The following is a 16,705-nucleotide window of genomic DNA, read 5'->3' on the forward strand; positions in this document are numbered from 1 at the left end:
TGTACTTTATATTGGAGCACCTTTTTTTTGGTGGACTGCAGCTGTCTGATTAGCACCATACCATCAACACCGGGGTACCCCAAGGATCCATTCTCTTCCTCCTGGATATGTTGTCACAGCAGTACACATTTTCCTTCCAGTGCAAGGGACAACACCCACACAATCTCCCTCTCACACCGTCGCTCTGTCTCATACACACACTCATGTATTTACATAAGGCCATACAGATTTGAATTAGCGACATACTATATTCTCAATGAAAGGCTCCTTGTCCTCTAGCTCAAGTAGGTGTCTTCATTTACCATTTTGAACGAGTAATATTTTAGCTGCAGCTGTCTACCACAATTAGAATGCAAAAATTGTATTGTAATGTCATGATGAATGTGCATATAAAATTGCACTTTTCAAGAGTTCTTTTCTGCCTTTTGTTATGAGGCTATTTACATGATAAAACAAAGAAATCCTTGACCCATTATAATATAAAAAAAATTGTGTGGGCAAGAAAAAAATAATCATCTCATCAAAAACTGCAATTTTTGAAAACCCAATAAAGACAAGAACATTATTATTAGTAATTGTTGTATTTTTTTTTATTTGAACTTTTCACCTTTTTTCCACAATGAACAAAGCCTTTAGACAATAGCAATTGAAATCATCCAGACGGATTTCTCTGGTCTCCACCAGTTGCCTGTTGTAGCGTGGAGCAAGACGCTGTGCAGTGCAGGTTTACGGGGACGGGAACAAAATGACACTGACAAACACTGGATGCTTGTTGTTACTGACCAAAGGGGCCTGGTGTGGTTGTGTTTGCACCTGCAACAGTGTGAGTGAGACTATGGCGGCCGGTGAGCCACATTCAACAAGGCCTTGCCCTAAAAAACTCGGCACGCTAAAATAGCCCATTGCAGATTTTGCTATGTAGCTGTGACGGGAGAGGCCTTGCATTATGCTCCATCTCCTATGATGTGCTGACCTCAGCATCGGGCCTTACGCTATTAGACAGCAAATAGCCCAGGAGAGGGGCCATGGCTTTAAAGAGGACACTTCCAGACAAAAAAAAAAAAAAAAACAGCTCGTGTAGTTCTCACTTGAACAGACAGTTGCCAGACCAGGGAAACACCATCAGAGGGGACAGCACTCAGCTGTGGCTGTGAAACTTGTACAAAATTATTAATCCCCCCCCCATCAATTATAAATCAATTTCATATAGTTTTTAAATTAAACATAATTAAGTTTAACAGCAAGAATGTTTTGTTCAATGTGACGGAAATAAATAAAGCAGGTGAATGTGACAAAACAAAACTCGATTCTGCATGAAGATATGGGGCACAAAGAGAAAAGAAATAACATTCACGTGTGACAGTCGCCTAGGTAGTGCGTTGCCCTCCTTTTCACCCTTTCGTTTAACTTTAAAGACCTCGCATTTCAATGAAAGGCAGGCAGTGTGTTGCTGAAGTGGCGGCTGCTGTGTGCGTGGGGTTGAGGATTTTCAACAGCATATTTTGAAACGTTCCAACTGTGGGGATGATGCGAGTATCTGGCTTTTTGATTTATCAAGTGAGGCAACGAAAAAACTATCCGTTTAAATAACCATTAATACTTTCCTCCTAAGCCAAATCCTATGAGGCTACAGCTAGTAAATCAGAAATCAAATACTTTACAGGCTAAAAAGTCTTTCAAATGCAATTGTTATTTATTGGTGAGAAAACACAGGGGGGGGGGGGGGGGGTAAGAGAAATACGCAATGTGAGGAAAGGTAGCGTGACACCAGAAACTTCATTAAATAGAAATATACTCGGTCGGTCATGGAGGATGGAATGTATTATTCTTGCTGTCAAAATTCCCCAATAAAACCCATCGGGAACAAAAAATAAATAAAAATACAGTACAGGAAGTCGCCGTTCCCTCTCATGGATGCATCATCGTACATGGATTTGTGGTGAAAACCCATTTGACCATCAATGATCATTAGAAAAAGCACCTCTCGTAATTATTTCACAGCGTGGCCAAAATTTGCCAAGATTTGAAAAAATAAATGTCTGTCAATATTTTAAGAAAGCCTCACTGTGATTCCACTACTGTATGGTGTACCTAAATAACTAAGACACCAACTTCGATAGAATTTCAGATGTCCACTTTCTAGGAGAATTCTAGCCTGTGTTGAGAAGGAGTACATAGATAAATAACAGGGAGTGCTGAAGGGGGACCTCCTTTGGGCCCTTTATAGAAAATGCACATTCTGGTGGACCGGGGGTCTCGTTAGCAGTCGTAAGCTCCAAAGATCATGGAAGCTCTCTGCTGAGACAGTAAGGCAGTTTGAAGATCACGAAGAAAATCACTCCATTTTCCATATGGCAAGTTTCTCTTTTTTTGGGAAACACTAACATGAACACGAAAATATGCGTACAAGCTCCTGTAAAAGAAAATAGCTGCCCGGTTAAAAAAAAAAAAAAAAGAAGGAAAAAAAAAAAACGGCTCTGTGGAAATACTCCAATAGTTATTTTGTGGTCTTTTTTTTTTTTTAAATGTCGAGTTGTGTTGTTAATCATCTGGCTGACTCATTTAGCTTCCAAGAGTTATTTTGTGTGTTGAATCTCAGTGAAAACATCCCAAAAGCTCTCAGGCCTCTCAGCAAAGATACAGAAAAAAAAAGGGAGGAAAATTAAACAAAACCCCAAACTAAAGCAAACTCACAGAGTTCGACAGCTACTAAGGCAACTTTTGCCAAATACAATATAAGCCCATTTATATTGCAACACAACTATATATTAATTTAATAAAATACACAATATAGCTTTTGTACACGTAACAATTTGGCTCAAATGCACAGAAGTCGGAATAAAATGAATAAAAATGTCTTTTTCTTTATGTTGACACATCTAACATGAATACATTTACACATATAATGGATAGTATGTATAGTGATGGTGTGAAGGGACGTTTTCTTTATTATTTTCCAATATTTGCCATGAAAACAGAAGCAATGTCCTTTAGTAGTTGAGTTCTTCCGCCACTCTTGGCCTTAACTCAAGGACACTTTTTGCTGAGATTCCCCATTTTGTTCTTTTTCCTTAAATATAAAAAAAGATGTATAAATATTTCATTATTATTAGGACATTGTACATGGAATCTTACATATAGGCATCTATATAATCATATAGATTTTTTTTTTCACAGTTGAGGAAAAATGTCCCTTTTTAATACAACCTGTGATTGCCTTAAGGCGTTGCCACACACACGGAAATTCACTGTACACAAGGGACCGAAAGCTGATGATGTATACGACAATTACACAGGTGGGCCAGTCGTGTCGTGTATGTGGTGCTTGTAGAAGTGGTGCGTGCGTGCCTGCGTGCCTGCGTGCGTGCGACGATTATCATGAATGTTTGAATAGAAGCGTGAGACAGACACAGCTTACACGTGGCTACAAAACATGGCTCCTTCGAAAATTCTCGCTCAGCGGAGCATTAGTGCCCTCTAATCCTGACCACTTCAAAAAAGATCTCAATCCTTCTATCAAAGCCCTGATTACCAATCCCTTCAGGTTCACACACACATAATCCATCAAGGTAAACACCCATATTAAAGTCACCAAAACGGAAAGTTGTTTGGTGCATTTAAGCCAGATACTGTCCCGATAGAATCCATTTGTTGTCATCACGTCGATTGTCATGTCTGACCTTGGCAAGTCTTTTCTTTTCCCGTCACACCAAAAATAAATTCACCCTGCACAAACGGATGTGGGGTTTCACGAGAGACTAAGAAAAACAAACTCATGAGCTGGTGGGCACTTAGATAATATCTCGCGAGGTGCCAGAGGCTCAATCCGCTGCTGTTTTCTTGAAAATCCAAAACACCGGGAGCATCCCTCACGTCCCCGTGTATTTTTTATTTTTTTTATTCTTGGCAGGGATTTTCACATTTGAACTGCTGCCAAAGGACTCATAAGAAATGTTCTCATCGTCACTTCAGCGTTGGTACTTTTGCATACCGTGACAAAAGCTCCTTTGAAAGAGTCATTTGAATGTTTGTATTACTTTTGGTGACAGTTTTGGCATGTGAGTTTTTGGAATCAACTCTTATTCCACACTCAAAGTCCTTTCCTTTCACTTCCTCAATGTGCCGGCGGCCTCGCTCCCTCTGCAGTCTTGCAAAAGCTTGTCAATGTCTCTCACCACCTGGTCGGCATCCATTCCATCACGGCTCACTTCTGGTTCCACCTGCTCCAGCACGCGCTCCATTTCTCCTCTGCTCTCTTGACTGATTCTGGAGCGGGCCTCGGCGAGCACCTTGGCCACCGGGTCTGAAGGAGGCAATGGCGGGTAACCCCCCTGCTCCCTGTTTTGTTTGGTGGGTGACAGGTACTGGCCGTCGGGAGGTCCGTAATAGCCGGAGCAGGTGGCCAGAGGAGGTTTGCCTTCAGCTCCGTCTGCCGGACTCTTAACGGAGGAGCATGCGTTGGAGCAGCCCTTGACTGGGCTGCTTGATGCCGAGGGCACCTCCTGGAGCAACGGGCTGAGGGCTCGTTTTGCCTTCAAGTAGGGCTTGACGTTTGCGATGAGGATGGTGTGGTCGCGGCGCTCCTTGCCAAATGTACAGAAGGTTTTTTTGCCGTTGGAGTTGACGGTTTCATAAGTCTCCGTCTCAGGCGCGCTCTCCATCCCCGCTGGCACGAATACGTTGTTGCGGTAGTCGACACCCTCAGCCTGGTTTCCACCGGCGGGGAACTGTGGCATCCAGCAGCGGTCAGAATGGCCCAGCACTCTGCATTCCTCGGTGCAATTCAAACAGTCTTCATCTGCAAGGAGAACGATGAGAAGAATTAATGCAAGGCTCACGTTTTTTATTTTTTCCTATTTTTTTTTTTTGTTTAGACAAGCAACGACTTGATGTAAGGCAGGGATGCCAAATGCCAAATTTGTCTTTGCGGGCCACATAAAATAATGTGACGGGTCGTATCTGTCCTCCGGGCCTCGAGTTTGACACCTATGATGTAAGGAATAACTTTTTGGAGTTTTTTGTAATCTACCTCAATGTTGGGGCAGTGTTCTAAAGAAACTCAAGTGAAGGGAAAATGTGGGAGTTTAAATTTATAACAATCCAAAAGCAGAGGATGTCACCACACGGGCACACACACCTTTCCAACACATCGGAAGGGGGCACAAGCAAGCGTTTTTCAAGCTCTGATCAAGGAGATGGCAGTGTATTGAGGTGTGATGGCGATGGAGTGAGAGAAAAATAATGGTTGAGGTTTGGCAAGGGCAACATGCTGTTATCATAAATTCATGTCAGCGGGCTTTGAAGCCCTCCCTCGACAAAAACTATGTGCCAAATGGCTCGGATACCCCCCACCCCCACCTCGTCTATGTGTGTATTCTTTTCTTTCATCTCTATCAGAAGGATGCACACGTTGGCTGATTATGGGAGTGTTCACGCTTGTGTTAAATGAATCCAACAATAAAATGGAAAAAAAAATTGTTTCCCCTTTGGGTCTTAAAATGCAAAACAAAAAGGAAAAAAAAGCGGATGGTGCCCCGCAAATATTTTTGAGATGTTATAGAAAGATAAAAGAGATGCAACACAACAGTGGCAAACAAAGAAACAAAACATTGTGTGGCCAGATAGATTGTAAATTTCTGCAATAGTTCCTTAAATCCATGCTTGAAAAAGTGATCCTTTTGCTTTCTGTATAATTAGCAACCAAAAGCTTGACAAAGATTTATCATCCAAAGGACAGATCCTTCAAAAATGGAAGCGCATGTTGAGTTATAGTTTTGTTCATCCCAGTGGTAGGCTTTGCCTTGACTGCGGCTTTGCATCTCGCAGGAGACGATCTGAACACTTTGCAAAAAGATTTTAGAAACCAAACAGCTCTGACATTTCTCATGTTGAAGCAGCCATTTGAGGAGGAAACAAGGTGGGCTGAAAAGTAAAGGTCAGGGTAGTTTACGATGGCTACATTCAAATGCTATGGCTGAGTGTATGCACCTGCAAACATTGCACATCACCCACTTTTGTGTGTTAGCACCTGTCTTGATAACACTTAATTGCAGCAGGAAAACAATTATGAATTAGTTTTGCATCAAATTCGGGGGGAAAAACAAGACGTCAGCAGGCGAGCTTGCATGTACAGTTTGCTGAAAATCACAACCGTCCTGTATAACAATTATGTAATTCAGTAAAAAAAAAGGAATATAAAAAAATAAGCCAAATGTTTCAATTAAAAAATATGACTCCAGGGAATAAAAAACAAGTCGTTATTCTAGTCTGTCTCTTATCGCTCTCCAAATTACACAAAATACTCTTCTAATACAAAAAAAACAACAACCAGGGAATCAAAGCTTAATTAAAGGGCCACGTGCCATGAGAATGGCACTGATCTTTCCCTAACACGCAGATCCTCCAAATCTGGTCACCATTTCCGTAATCCCATGACGGGTTCCACCCCCCCCCCCTCTCTGTTCTTGATTCAATATTTCCAATTTCTAGGTCAAGCTCTCAATATAATAGAGGAAGGTTGTGTACATCAACCGGTGAGTGCGTCAACGTGTTTGCTTGTGTGTGTTCCGAAGCACTGTGTGATTTCCCTAACCACACTTTCTGCCATTGCGGCCCTTCCTCCCCAAACCCTTTCCCGTTATTACCCACCCATGTGATTAATGTCCCTCTGTCACACGTTGTGCTTGTTGCACAGGGAGGAAACAGTTTCAACTGCGTCACAACAAGGTGAGCTTGGAACGGACTATTGGTCTTGTCATGAGTATTGAGTCGATGAAGGGCTGAGAGGTTGCAATATATGCAAACTGACTATTTTCTACCACATTGTCAGACCTGCCTGAGCGCAAAAAAATTATAATCTGTTGACACACTACATTAGAAAGAATAGCTCTCATTTGAACCATAAAATGAATGGAGAAAATGTTTTCACCCAAAATGTGACTTTCTGACTATTCATTAGCAAAAAAAAAATCCAGCCCTGACATAATACAATAAAGCAAATCTCCTTGCCAGGCTGACATATGAGTCCTGTAATCCTAAATACATAGTTCTAGTGTAGCGTCATAGGGAACGCGAGGATATGTGCAAACCCCCACACCTCGAACCAGGATGGAATGACAGCTGACAAGTTGCAGAGAGCATCTGTGACAGACCACAGATGCACCTGCTCACCTGAGGGAGCCCACCGAGTGTTCGTGTGTGTGTGTGTGTGTGTGTGTGTGTGTGTGTGTGTGTGTGTGTGTGTGTGTGTGTGTGTGTGTGTGTGTGTGTGTGTTATTGTCTTTTTAATCTCCTCGCTTACTGCTGTTTAGCCCATCTGATGCATGCAGGCGTCTCTTCTTGTACTCCCACCAATCTGATAAGCAAATATTTGAACGGCACAGATGAAAACGTCCAAACCAAATGTTCACCCGATAACAGGTCTCAGTTCAGCAGTTGATCAAATCGGGATAATTGTAAAGTGCAAAGCAGTTTGCATAAGATGATTAGATCACGGTCACGTTATTTGACTATGTAATTAATCACGTGGCTTGAAATCAGTCAATTTGTAATGCAATTTTTTTTTTAAATAAGATGAATATATAACTGAATATATTTAGCGATTAAAATGGATACTTTTGACACAGCTGTGCAATACGAGATAATACAGGGGAAAAAGTCATAATTATGTTCAATGGCGCTAAAAGATATCGTGTGAACATACTACCACTTTGATGATGCCATTGTTTTTCCCCACACAAGTATAAATAAGGGTTGGCCTTTTTTTGTTTGAGGCCATACAGGTATGTTTACACTGCGCTGCAGTTTTGCTGTTTTCAGTCCGATAGAATACTGACTTTTTAGAATTTACTGAACATGCAGGCATTTCAAGCATCATTTTTTGAAAAGCATGACGATATATTTGCTGGTTAACAACACATAATTGCTCATTTTAACCCCCTCGAGAATGTGGTCAAGTATAGGAGAAGATAGGACTGTGGGCGGTTTAGCAGCAAATTAAGAAGCAAGAGACACTTTTTTTTCCCCGGCATAATAGCTTTTATCACAGTAGGAGGCAAGAGAATAACGCATGGCCGGAAACGCTTGGCAGCAGCAGTAGGGGAAGCCTGTTGGTTGGTGATACCGAGCCTCAACCAAGGGCATATATCTCAGGATCAAACATGTCCTCTCATCAGGCATTCCTTCACAAACCACAGGACCCGCCATCAGCTAATGCCCCAGCTAAGTTGTTCAAAGAACACCCTAAGGAGAAAGCATTATACAGAGCAGGGTGAGGGAGACAAAAAAACTCAAGAGGAGCAGGCCAGGGAGTGTAAGCTCATATTCAAACAAAAGCAAACACACAACGTCTAATCAATAATAAGCAAGCAGCGCTGTCTGCTGTGGGTGGTGGGAAAGGTCTGTCGCTTGTGGAGATGAGAGTTGGTGGAGGGGGGAGTATTGTTGACACACAACAATTTTGTTTTGTTGCTACCAAAAATGAGAAAATTCAAAGCACATTGTGGTTCGTGAAAATCAGATGCTCGAACCGGTTTGAAAAGCATGGGAAAGCCACCATGGCTGAAATGTCTGGGAACAGCAAAACTAAGTCTCCATTTGATAAGATCAGTGATGGGTGACAGCACACAGAAAATTCTCACTGCTTTTCAACAATATTTACACAAGGTTTCATTCAATTTGTTGATAACAAAGGCAAGTCAAGGCCACCAAACTGTGAAAAGTAATTTTGAATTAAAAAATATCGATTACTACAGTCAGGCAGTGCGACAAAATAAAACAAATAAAAAACACTATTAAAAGTGGTTAAAAAAGATTGTATGCTTGACTGAATATTTTTTTTGCAGAACCTCTAGGGCCATTTGGCAAAGCAGCATCAGAACAGAACCATGCTCGGGTGTCTTTGGATGCTTTATTTTTTGCATGGATAAAAATAGCGCGAATGTGCCTTGGCAAAAAAATAAAAATCCAGTTTTGACACATCTGTGCAAAGGACATTGTTACAGAAGCTTTCCGGCTTGTCGTTATGGATTTTGGCAAATAGCAGTCACATCAGTTATTTCACTGATTTTACTTTTCAAAACGGAGGGTTGATGACAATTTCTGTTCGGATGTTGCCAAAGCTTCCAGATATCTCACTAAAATGAACATTAAACTACAACAAATTGATTTGTTAAAATGAATGTGCAATGCACATATTAGTGTTGTATTGAGAGCCAAGTCAGGAAAAACTGCGGGGTTAAGCGAGGTTGCTGCTCAGGCCAATCCAATAGAAGGTTTTAAGTCACTCGATGGGAAAAGACAGTTACTATTCGCATTTCCTCAGGCCATGGCTCACTTTTCAACTCTTCTTTCTCTCACTCCTTGAGTGTTTTAATGATGGAGCAATTTCACGCGAGCAGCCACAGGCAAGCTATTAGCTGTCCACGTCTGAGAGGAGCCATAGTTTCTCCTGGCGCCATGTTACTGCTATCAAACATGATCAAACTATAGTTGGTTTAACTTTGATATAGAGTGCAAATAAGTCAGTCATCCCAAAGTCTACTTGGATATTAACTAGTCGTTTGACAAGATTTTTTTTTTTAACTGTGCTATTTTAAGCTTTCCGCTAATTTAAGCATTTTATTTTATTCAATTTTACTTTTGCCGCAATGTCAATCTAATTTCTAATAAAGAATATGGCGCCTCTGCCAGATACACGCCAAAGAAAGTTTAGACTGCAAGGGCGGTGTGAGGGCGGCTTCTCACTTTGTGATGTCACAAAGTGGAAAGCCAACCCTGTTTCTTGGATTGGGAGGGGGTGGTGCTACGAGAGTAGAAATGCTCCAAGACGGCTGAATCTAGTGAGGAATTCTAAAAAAAAGTTGATTCAGCATAATATGGTGCCTTTTAATACTGCCTCTAATGTCACAAGAACCATTAGTTTCTTGCAACGCTACAAATGCCACGGTCACGTTTATCCAGAATTGAAGTAGAGTGTATTTTCTTTTTCATATTTTACAGTTTTCACCCTTTAAAGTGGAGCTGTCATAGCTATCTGTTTTTAAATGGCTTTGTCATTTAAATTGTGACTAATGCTTTCATCGTTAAAATGTTTGCTGTTTGGTTTTGCAGTTTTTTTCCAAGCCATCCCTACATTTTTTCTCAAAAGGTCAATGTACGTGATTGGCTTGGATATGCGTAAACAATGACCGCACATAAGCAGCAAAACAGGGTGAAGCCGCCGCTTAATTGTAGCCTGTGACTTTTACCTGAGGAGAGACGTGGAGGGTGGCACTAAGGATGGCAACAAGGGGGACAAGAAGGGGACTTATTAAAATATGAGGCGAGAAGCGTGGTGAATCAGTAGCTAATCCGTCGCTTCCTCTAAGCCTGTGTAATTAGGACATGGGGGATTGCACTGTGGCAGGGGATGCTTCTGGACCGCCTTGCTCTTTTTTTCCCCTTCCTTTTTGTGCGTGTCTGTGTATTCATCCCTTTAGCTGGAGTTTATGGCAGATTGTCATCTTAATATAGCAAGTGTGCATGTGCCTCGGCTTTATTGTGTGCAACTCAGCATGCTCAGTCATGAGCAACATAAACAGCACAGCTTGCCTGGATCATGATTTATTTTTTACTATTACTGTTTGCACACGCAAATGAGTGAGCGCTTCCTTTTTCTGCTTTTGGTCACGGCGTGACACCCTCACAGTGTATATTGGTATATTTAGCAAAAGTCAAATACGCTGTCAGTCATCTCACAACCTTTTTACGCCACATCGACACTGGAACTATTTTAGTCTAGTCAAAAAAGATCCTCAAGAGAGAGCGATAAGTATGGGCCAAGGACCGGATAGGAAACTATAGGGCGCATCTGTCTGGTTTCCAAACTCCGCATGGGGTTTTTATTCAGCCGAGCCATACAAAACGAAGCTCTTCCAGACGTCACGCAATCTTGTCTGACTGAGTGAATTAAATCATTTTCTTTTATACTTGTTCCCCGTCTGCCTTTCTGTTTGTCGCTCTCTTTTGAACAAAAGGATTTGAACAACCGCGGGTGCCATGGCTTTGTGCAAGTAATCATCCCCATGTGTACTGCTTTAGCAGGATTAGGAGAGCTTCATATTCCTCGTTCCAGAATCGTCCCTGTAATGCAACACCACATACACGCAGGGTGGGAACGTATCATTATTGATTGGTATTAGACGTGACCTTCAGCAGGATACCAACATAGACTTGATGTATGGAACGTACGGTTTCGGTGTTACCGTGTCAATTTTTGCATATTAATATTTTCTTTTCAAACTGCAATCGTTACGCTGGGCATCTAAAAAGTCAATCGTCATTCCTCACACAAGGCTAGAGCAAAACAAGAATGTGAGGCTGCAAGAACATTAGGGCAATCCATTTTGAACAAGGTAACCTTTCAATTTTCAGAAGGTCACTTTACTTCCAGAGACAGACTGCTTTATTCGGAAGGGGGAATTTTGCTACAGTGTCCTAAAATACTACCATCTACTACATTCTGTAACATCTTAAGAATTAATGTAGAGCAGTGAAATTAAATGCTCAATCACATTCTAGATTATAATACCGCCTCAACAAAAAAATGACAACCGATTATATTTATTTATTTAAGGTACGTGGTTACTCCAAAAAGTCAACACGTTAGATTAATGTCATTACTGGCATTGCTGGCAAACGTTCGACACACATCCTCATGAGACAACCAGTAATAAGAAAACTGTCCACCAGTATGTCGGCATTTGATTATTCCTGCCAATGAACAAGAATGACGGTCCCTTAAGGATATTGGCGGAATTACAACAGAGGTTAAGTGAAAAGGTGGCGAGAGGAAGGTTGAGTCGATGGTGTTGGCTTTCTCAACCCTGGGGCCTAACACATTTAGAGAGCTAACTGACACACTTTGGATGTATTAGCCACAGTGAGCTCTGCCAACCTGTCTTTTTTTTTTTTTTTTTCCTGTTTCCCCTCCGCCTATCGCCATCCGCCTGTCACTGCACTCAACACTCGCTAAGAGACTGAGAAACATGCTTAGTGTTTTAGCAGCATTGCTTTAGCATTGATGTTTCTCGGTGCCACAGCCAAATTGCTGTTTGCAGTCTAGACACTGGTTGCTTGCATCTCGGGATGGATAAACACAAAACACTCACTCGTCTGCTTAGAAGTGTGATTAGATTAAAAGAACAGGAATGCACCGGAATGTAATAATGCTCAATTAGCCTGCCCACCAGGGAGGGATAATCATTTCAAATAGAAATGTATTTTCCATCTCACTATCTACTTTCTTTGCATCTTCATCTTGCTTGACTCTGGGGTATAATGGCTTCAAAATGAGCAGGGTTAAAGTCCTGGCTGCTGCAATAAAAACACCAATAAATGGAAATATATCGTAATAAATTCTGATCCGGTCCGGGCGGCTTGAGGACGGTCATTTTCTCGGAATTTGAAAGTGAGAAAAACAATTGAGTTCTTTTCATGCTGCCCAATTCCATGTGAGATTAGGGTCAAAGATTATAAATCTTACATGAAATAAGAATGGGATTAAAAGAGATCAGTGATGTAAAATTACAGATCACAGTAGCAGTGGTGAAAGGACACCTGGATTTTGAATCATAACATGGCAGCTGCCATCCTGCTGGACACTCACAGCTGAAACTAAACAATCTATTCCCGACAAGAGAAAGGCTAGTGAATATTCTGGAAGCTGCCTGGAGTATTCCGGAGAGGGATTCGGCACACATCAAAGACTGCCTATGCAGTAAATCTGTTAGATTCGGGATTAATGGACTCCAGAGAGGCCTCGAAAACACACACACACATGCACACGGACATACACACAGCCCGATCACAATACGAAAAGGTTTCACAACCGAGGATTGCAACGTAGCACAAAGAGTGGATTTTGTCACGTAACTCATCGCAATAACGTCACGGGTCTTTGTTAGATGGTATTTTGACTACAGCGAGTGCTGGGACTTATTCAACTGCAGCACAGCCTCCCTCATCCATCCAGAAGGTTGCGGGGTGGCTGGAGCTTCTCCCAAATGGCGCAAGACCATGCCAACTGCATGGAAGTCAGCGATTTCATGCTCTCAACAATAATTACTAGGCCTGTCACGATAATCAAATATTTTAGGACCATATGTTGGACCATATGTAGACCTTTTTATTATGTTGCTGATATAATGACAGTACTATGTAAAATATTTAAGTAGCCTATGTTATTCTTAAGAGCATTTAACTTTTAATTCTGAAAAACAATGTCAAACAATGAATTAAATATCTTAGATAAATTAATACATCTATGAAAGAGTCGGATCTGTTCATAAAAATTACGTTTGCACAAATAGGAACAGAATGTGTTTTGGCTGAGTAAAATGAGACATCTTATCTCACCTATTCCACCAGGTTGAGGATTTTTTTTTTTTAAGCAATCCGCACTGCGTAAAGCAAACCATAGGAGTGGACAAATGCAAGCCAGTGGGCAGACAACGCCTGTTGACAGCATTCTGGTTTGTTTGCAATTGGTCACTGAACAATGAGGGAGTTTCCTGAAGCGCTTGTCGTGTTGATGAAACGGCTGGACACCGACATCACAGATAGATCGGCGTGTGACGGGATCATGACAAACAGAAAGGATTTTGCAATTAGGAGATGATCATTTTAAACTCACTCAAGGTGTCTGTTACAACCAGATAACAGATAATGAATTTTCCTATTTTAAATTGATATATGTATATGAATTCAAATTTTGGCACAAGTGGTCATGATTTTGCAGTGCAAAGTGAGTAGGACGATAATGGTAATTACCTGTTGCGAGATACGGCTTGAATGTTGATGTGGTTCCTTGGATACCACAAGAGTGAAAATATTCAACTGTAGATTTGTTCACTTTCTCACTGTAATGTTTTTGTTGTTGTTTTCCGCAACATACGAGCACGAAAAGGTAATGCTTTGGTTTGCGAGCCCCTCGGCCACAGCTCCCAATCTCATCACCCTGAGCAGCATTATCACAATCTAGGGAACTAGATTATCCCTCAGATGAAAACTTCATCCCGGTTGATCCCCACTTGGGAGCCGATAAGAGGCAGGGGCGCCGTCACCCAGATTTTCGACTTGTTAATCAAGATGGCTTTCGATCACCTACAGGGCCAGATGGACAGTTGGTTTCAAAACATCGCAGCAGACGATGCTGTCGAGGAAGTAGACATTGGCAACAACAACAACAAAGTGTTTTTAAGAAACACTTTAATCTCAGGCATGGAATGAAAAGTATATCAGACAAAAAGCAAAAACATTTTCTGATATGGTGTAATCGATAATATTGGGCTGGTTCTCTGGACGAGTGTTCCAGAAGTGAGAGCTGAGAAATAAACCTGTTCAAAACCAGGTCAGAAACAAAGAAATCATCAATGTACGACATAATTCCTGCATCTGAACTGTGCACCGCTCAAATTATTTTAATGTTCTTTCGTTACTAATAAAAAGGACCCCATGCTTTACACACACTTGGCTGTGTTTTTTTTTTTTTGTAACATTTTTAAAGGGGTAATGAGCATCACCATCATCATTCGATGAAGTAGATTCGTATTGCGTTTTTCCATAAGAGTTGTGTCCAAAAGTAACTTGCTTTAAAAAATTAATAATACAAAGGTGCACATTTGCAATGATTGTCCATGTGTGCATGTGCAAATCAGATAAAAAGCATTCCCGAAAGCACCGTAGATGAGGAACACTGGCGCATGGAAGAGCAGCCAGCCTCCAAAGTCCCCAGAGCAGATTTGAGTTGTGGTTTGAGGTTGGATGAGAGGTCGTCGTATTAATTGGCTGCTGGTAATTACAGATGCGGCTTAAGCTAGCTAACATGTCCAAGGGGTTTTGGCGACCTATCTTGCGACCACAGAGATTAGTCAAATGAACAAATTAAAAAAAAAAAAAAAAAAACTCATTCATGAATGCAGAAACACCAATTAACACTACGCATATATTTGAACTGCTCGCATCTTCCCATGCAGCATGTTTGTGTTTAATTTATTGATCGGGTTAGGATTAAATGTATTCTTTTTTTCGGAGCACATTAAAGATTTTATAGCGTCAACATCTTGGCCCTACCCCTTTGTATTCAAACGTTCACACCTGACATTCCCTTCAACATTTGCCAATAGCAATGAGGGTGTCACTTTCTCTCTCTCGGGCGCTGCTACCCTGAGAAAGGAGGCAACACGGGAACAATATGAGTCACCCAATTAAAGTTGTGTTGGCCTTGCAATTCCTCAAGGGATTGCCTTGTGACAGTTTAATTAACCAAGTCCCTTATCTTAATTTAGCAGAATCAAAAAGTAACCAACTGAGGTTATCTGAGAAAAACATTCCCTGTTAATATCTTTGCGTCGGCCATAACACCACACACATTCTTCACCTAAAATCATCTTGATAAAGCGGACCTAATGTCTCGCGCTGAGTCGCTTACAGTTTGTCACTGATATTTTGTAACATTAAAATTACATCTGACATGTATAATCCGCACTTATGCTGGTTTAAAAAAAAAAAAAAAAAAAAGAGAACTAGAGGGGCAGCTAAATGCCGTCTTTTTATGCCACCTCAGTGTGCATAATGATGGCGGTTTAGCGTATGAGCTCTTGACTGAGTCCAAGGGTGCCTTCGCAGAGGGTGTTTATTGTTAGAAGGCTTTTTCTTTGAAATTTGTACTGACTGCAGGGAGCCTCCCACCATGCTACTTAAATCATCCCCGCCATGAAGCCAGCTACTGTTGATTTATCATCAGATCCCAGTTCTACTCTTTTGCTGCTTTGTCTTTGCTCCTCTGTTATCCATTCCACTCTAGATTAAAAGACATTTCTAGTTATGGTTAAAGTCCTGATTTCTCTGGACAGACCAGGACCATTGATCTCTTTCTAACAACGGGAAACAATGGGTACGGCAAATATTCATTCCTCTTCGGATAAAATAGGCCCTGACACTTGGATCTGAATGATTCTATGGAAGTTGTGTTGAATTCCGTTTGGAAGAGGCTTTTGCATTGGCATAATCAAGATCCTGCTAGTTTGTAACTGTCTCGGTGGAATTGATTGAATAATCAGTCTTTGTAATTGAGAATGTTGCCTCATCTATTATAGTTAAATTGAACACAACCCGACCTGTGTGCAAATAACATGCCTTAACACAAATTAAAATATATATTAATTATAAATCCAAAAGACCAAATGTCAAGCAGCACGGTCAACAACGCCCCAGTGTATTAACACCTCTTTAAAACAAAATTGTTTTTGCCATATTACAATCTGTGAATCGGAGAAATCCCGATTGCTGAATATGCGAGGGTCCACTGAAATTCCCAAAACTCACGACACACGCAAATATGCACATGCAGAAATCCCCTGCTGTATTTGGATTGAGGTCAGATGGCAATGGAGTGGCCCGGGTCCAAGAAGTGACGATGTTCTGTATCATTGTAATCTCACCCCTTTATTTCCTCCCTACTGCTGCGCCGGACAACATGTTTTACCCACTGAGAGCAGAAATTAGAACAGCGCTTCTGTCGCTCTCACACACGATCTCTTGTTGAGGGCTGCGGCAACAAGCTAAATAGCTGTAGAAATATTTTGAAATCGAGCCATCTGAAGTCTGAAAATAAAATTAAAAAGGTTGTTTCAAAGAAAATATGCAACGATCATTTTCATAATTT

At 41.2% G+C, this 16,705-nt stretch overlaps 1 protein-coding gene across 4 annotated transcripts in view; it reads right to left on the minus strand.

The window, feature by feature from the left end:
• Positions 1–582: 582 nt before the first annotated feature.
• The window catches only part of pcdh17 (protocadherin 17), a 40,403-nt gene continuing 24,280 nt past the window's right edge, over positions 583–16,705 (minus strand). For all 4 annotated transcript variants that reach the window (XM_085907518.1, XM_085907517.1, XM_085907515.1 and 1 more), the window contains one exon: positions 583–4,798. In XM_085907518.1, the coding sequence (XP_085763644.1) occupies positions 4,107–4,798 (692 nt within the window). In that variant the 3' untranslated portion in view covers positions 583–4,106. The remainder of the gene's footprint in view (positions 4,799–16,705) is intronic.

The sequence above is a fragment of the Syngnathus leptorhynchus genome, chromosome 3 (assembly GCF_054491065.1).
Source record: "Syngnathus leptorhynchus isolate UIUO chromosome 3, UIUO_Slep, whole genome shotgun sequence".
Lineage (NCBI taxonomy): Eukaryota > Metazoa > Chordata > Actinopteri > Syngnathiformes > Syngnathidae > Syngnathus > Syngnathus leptorhynchus.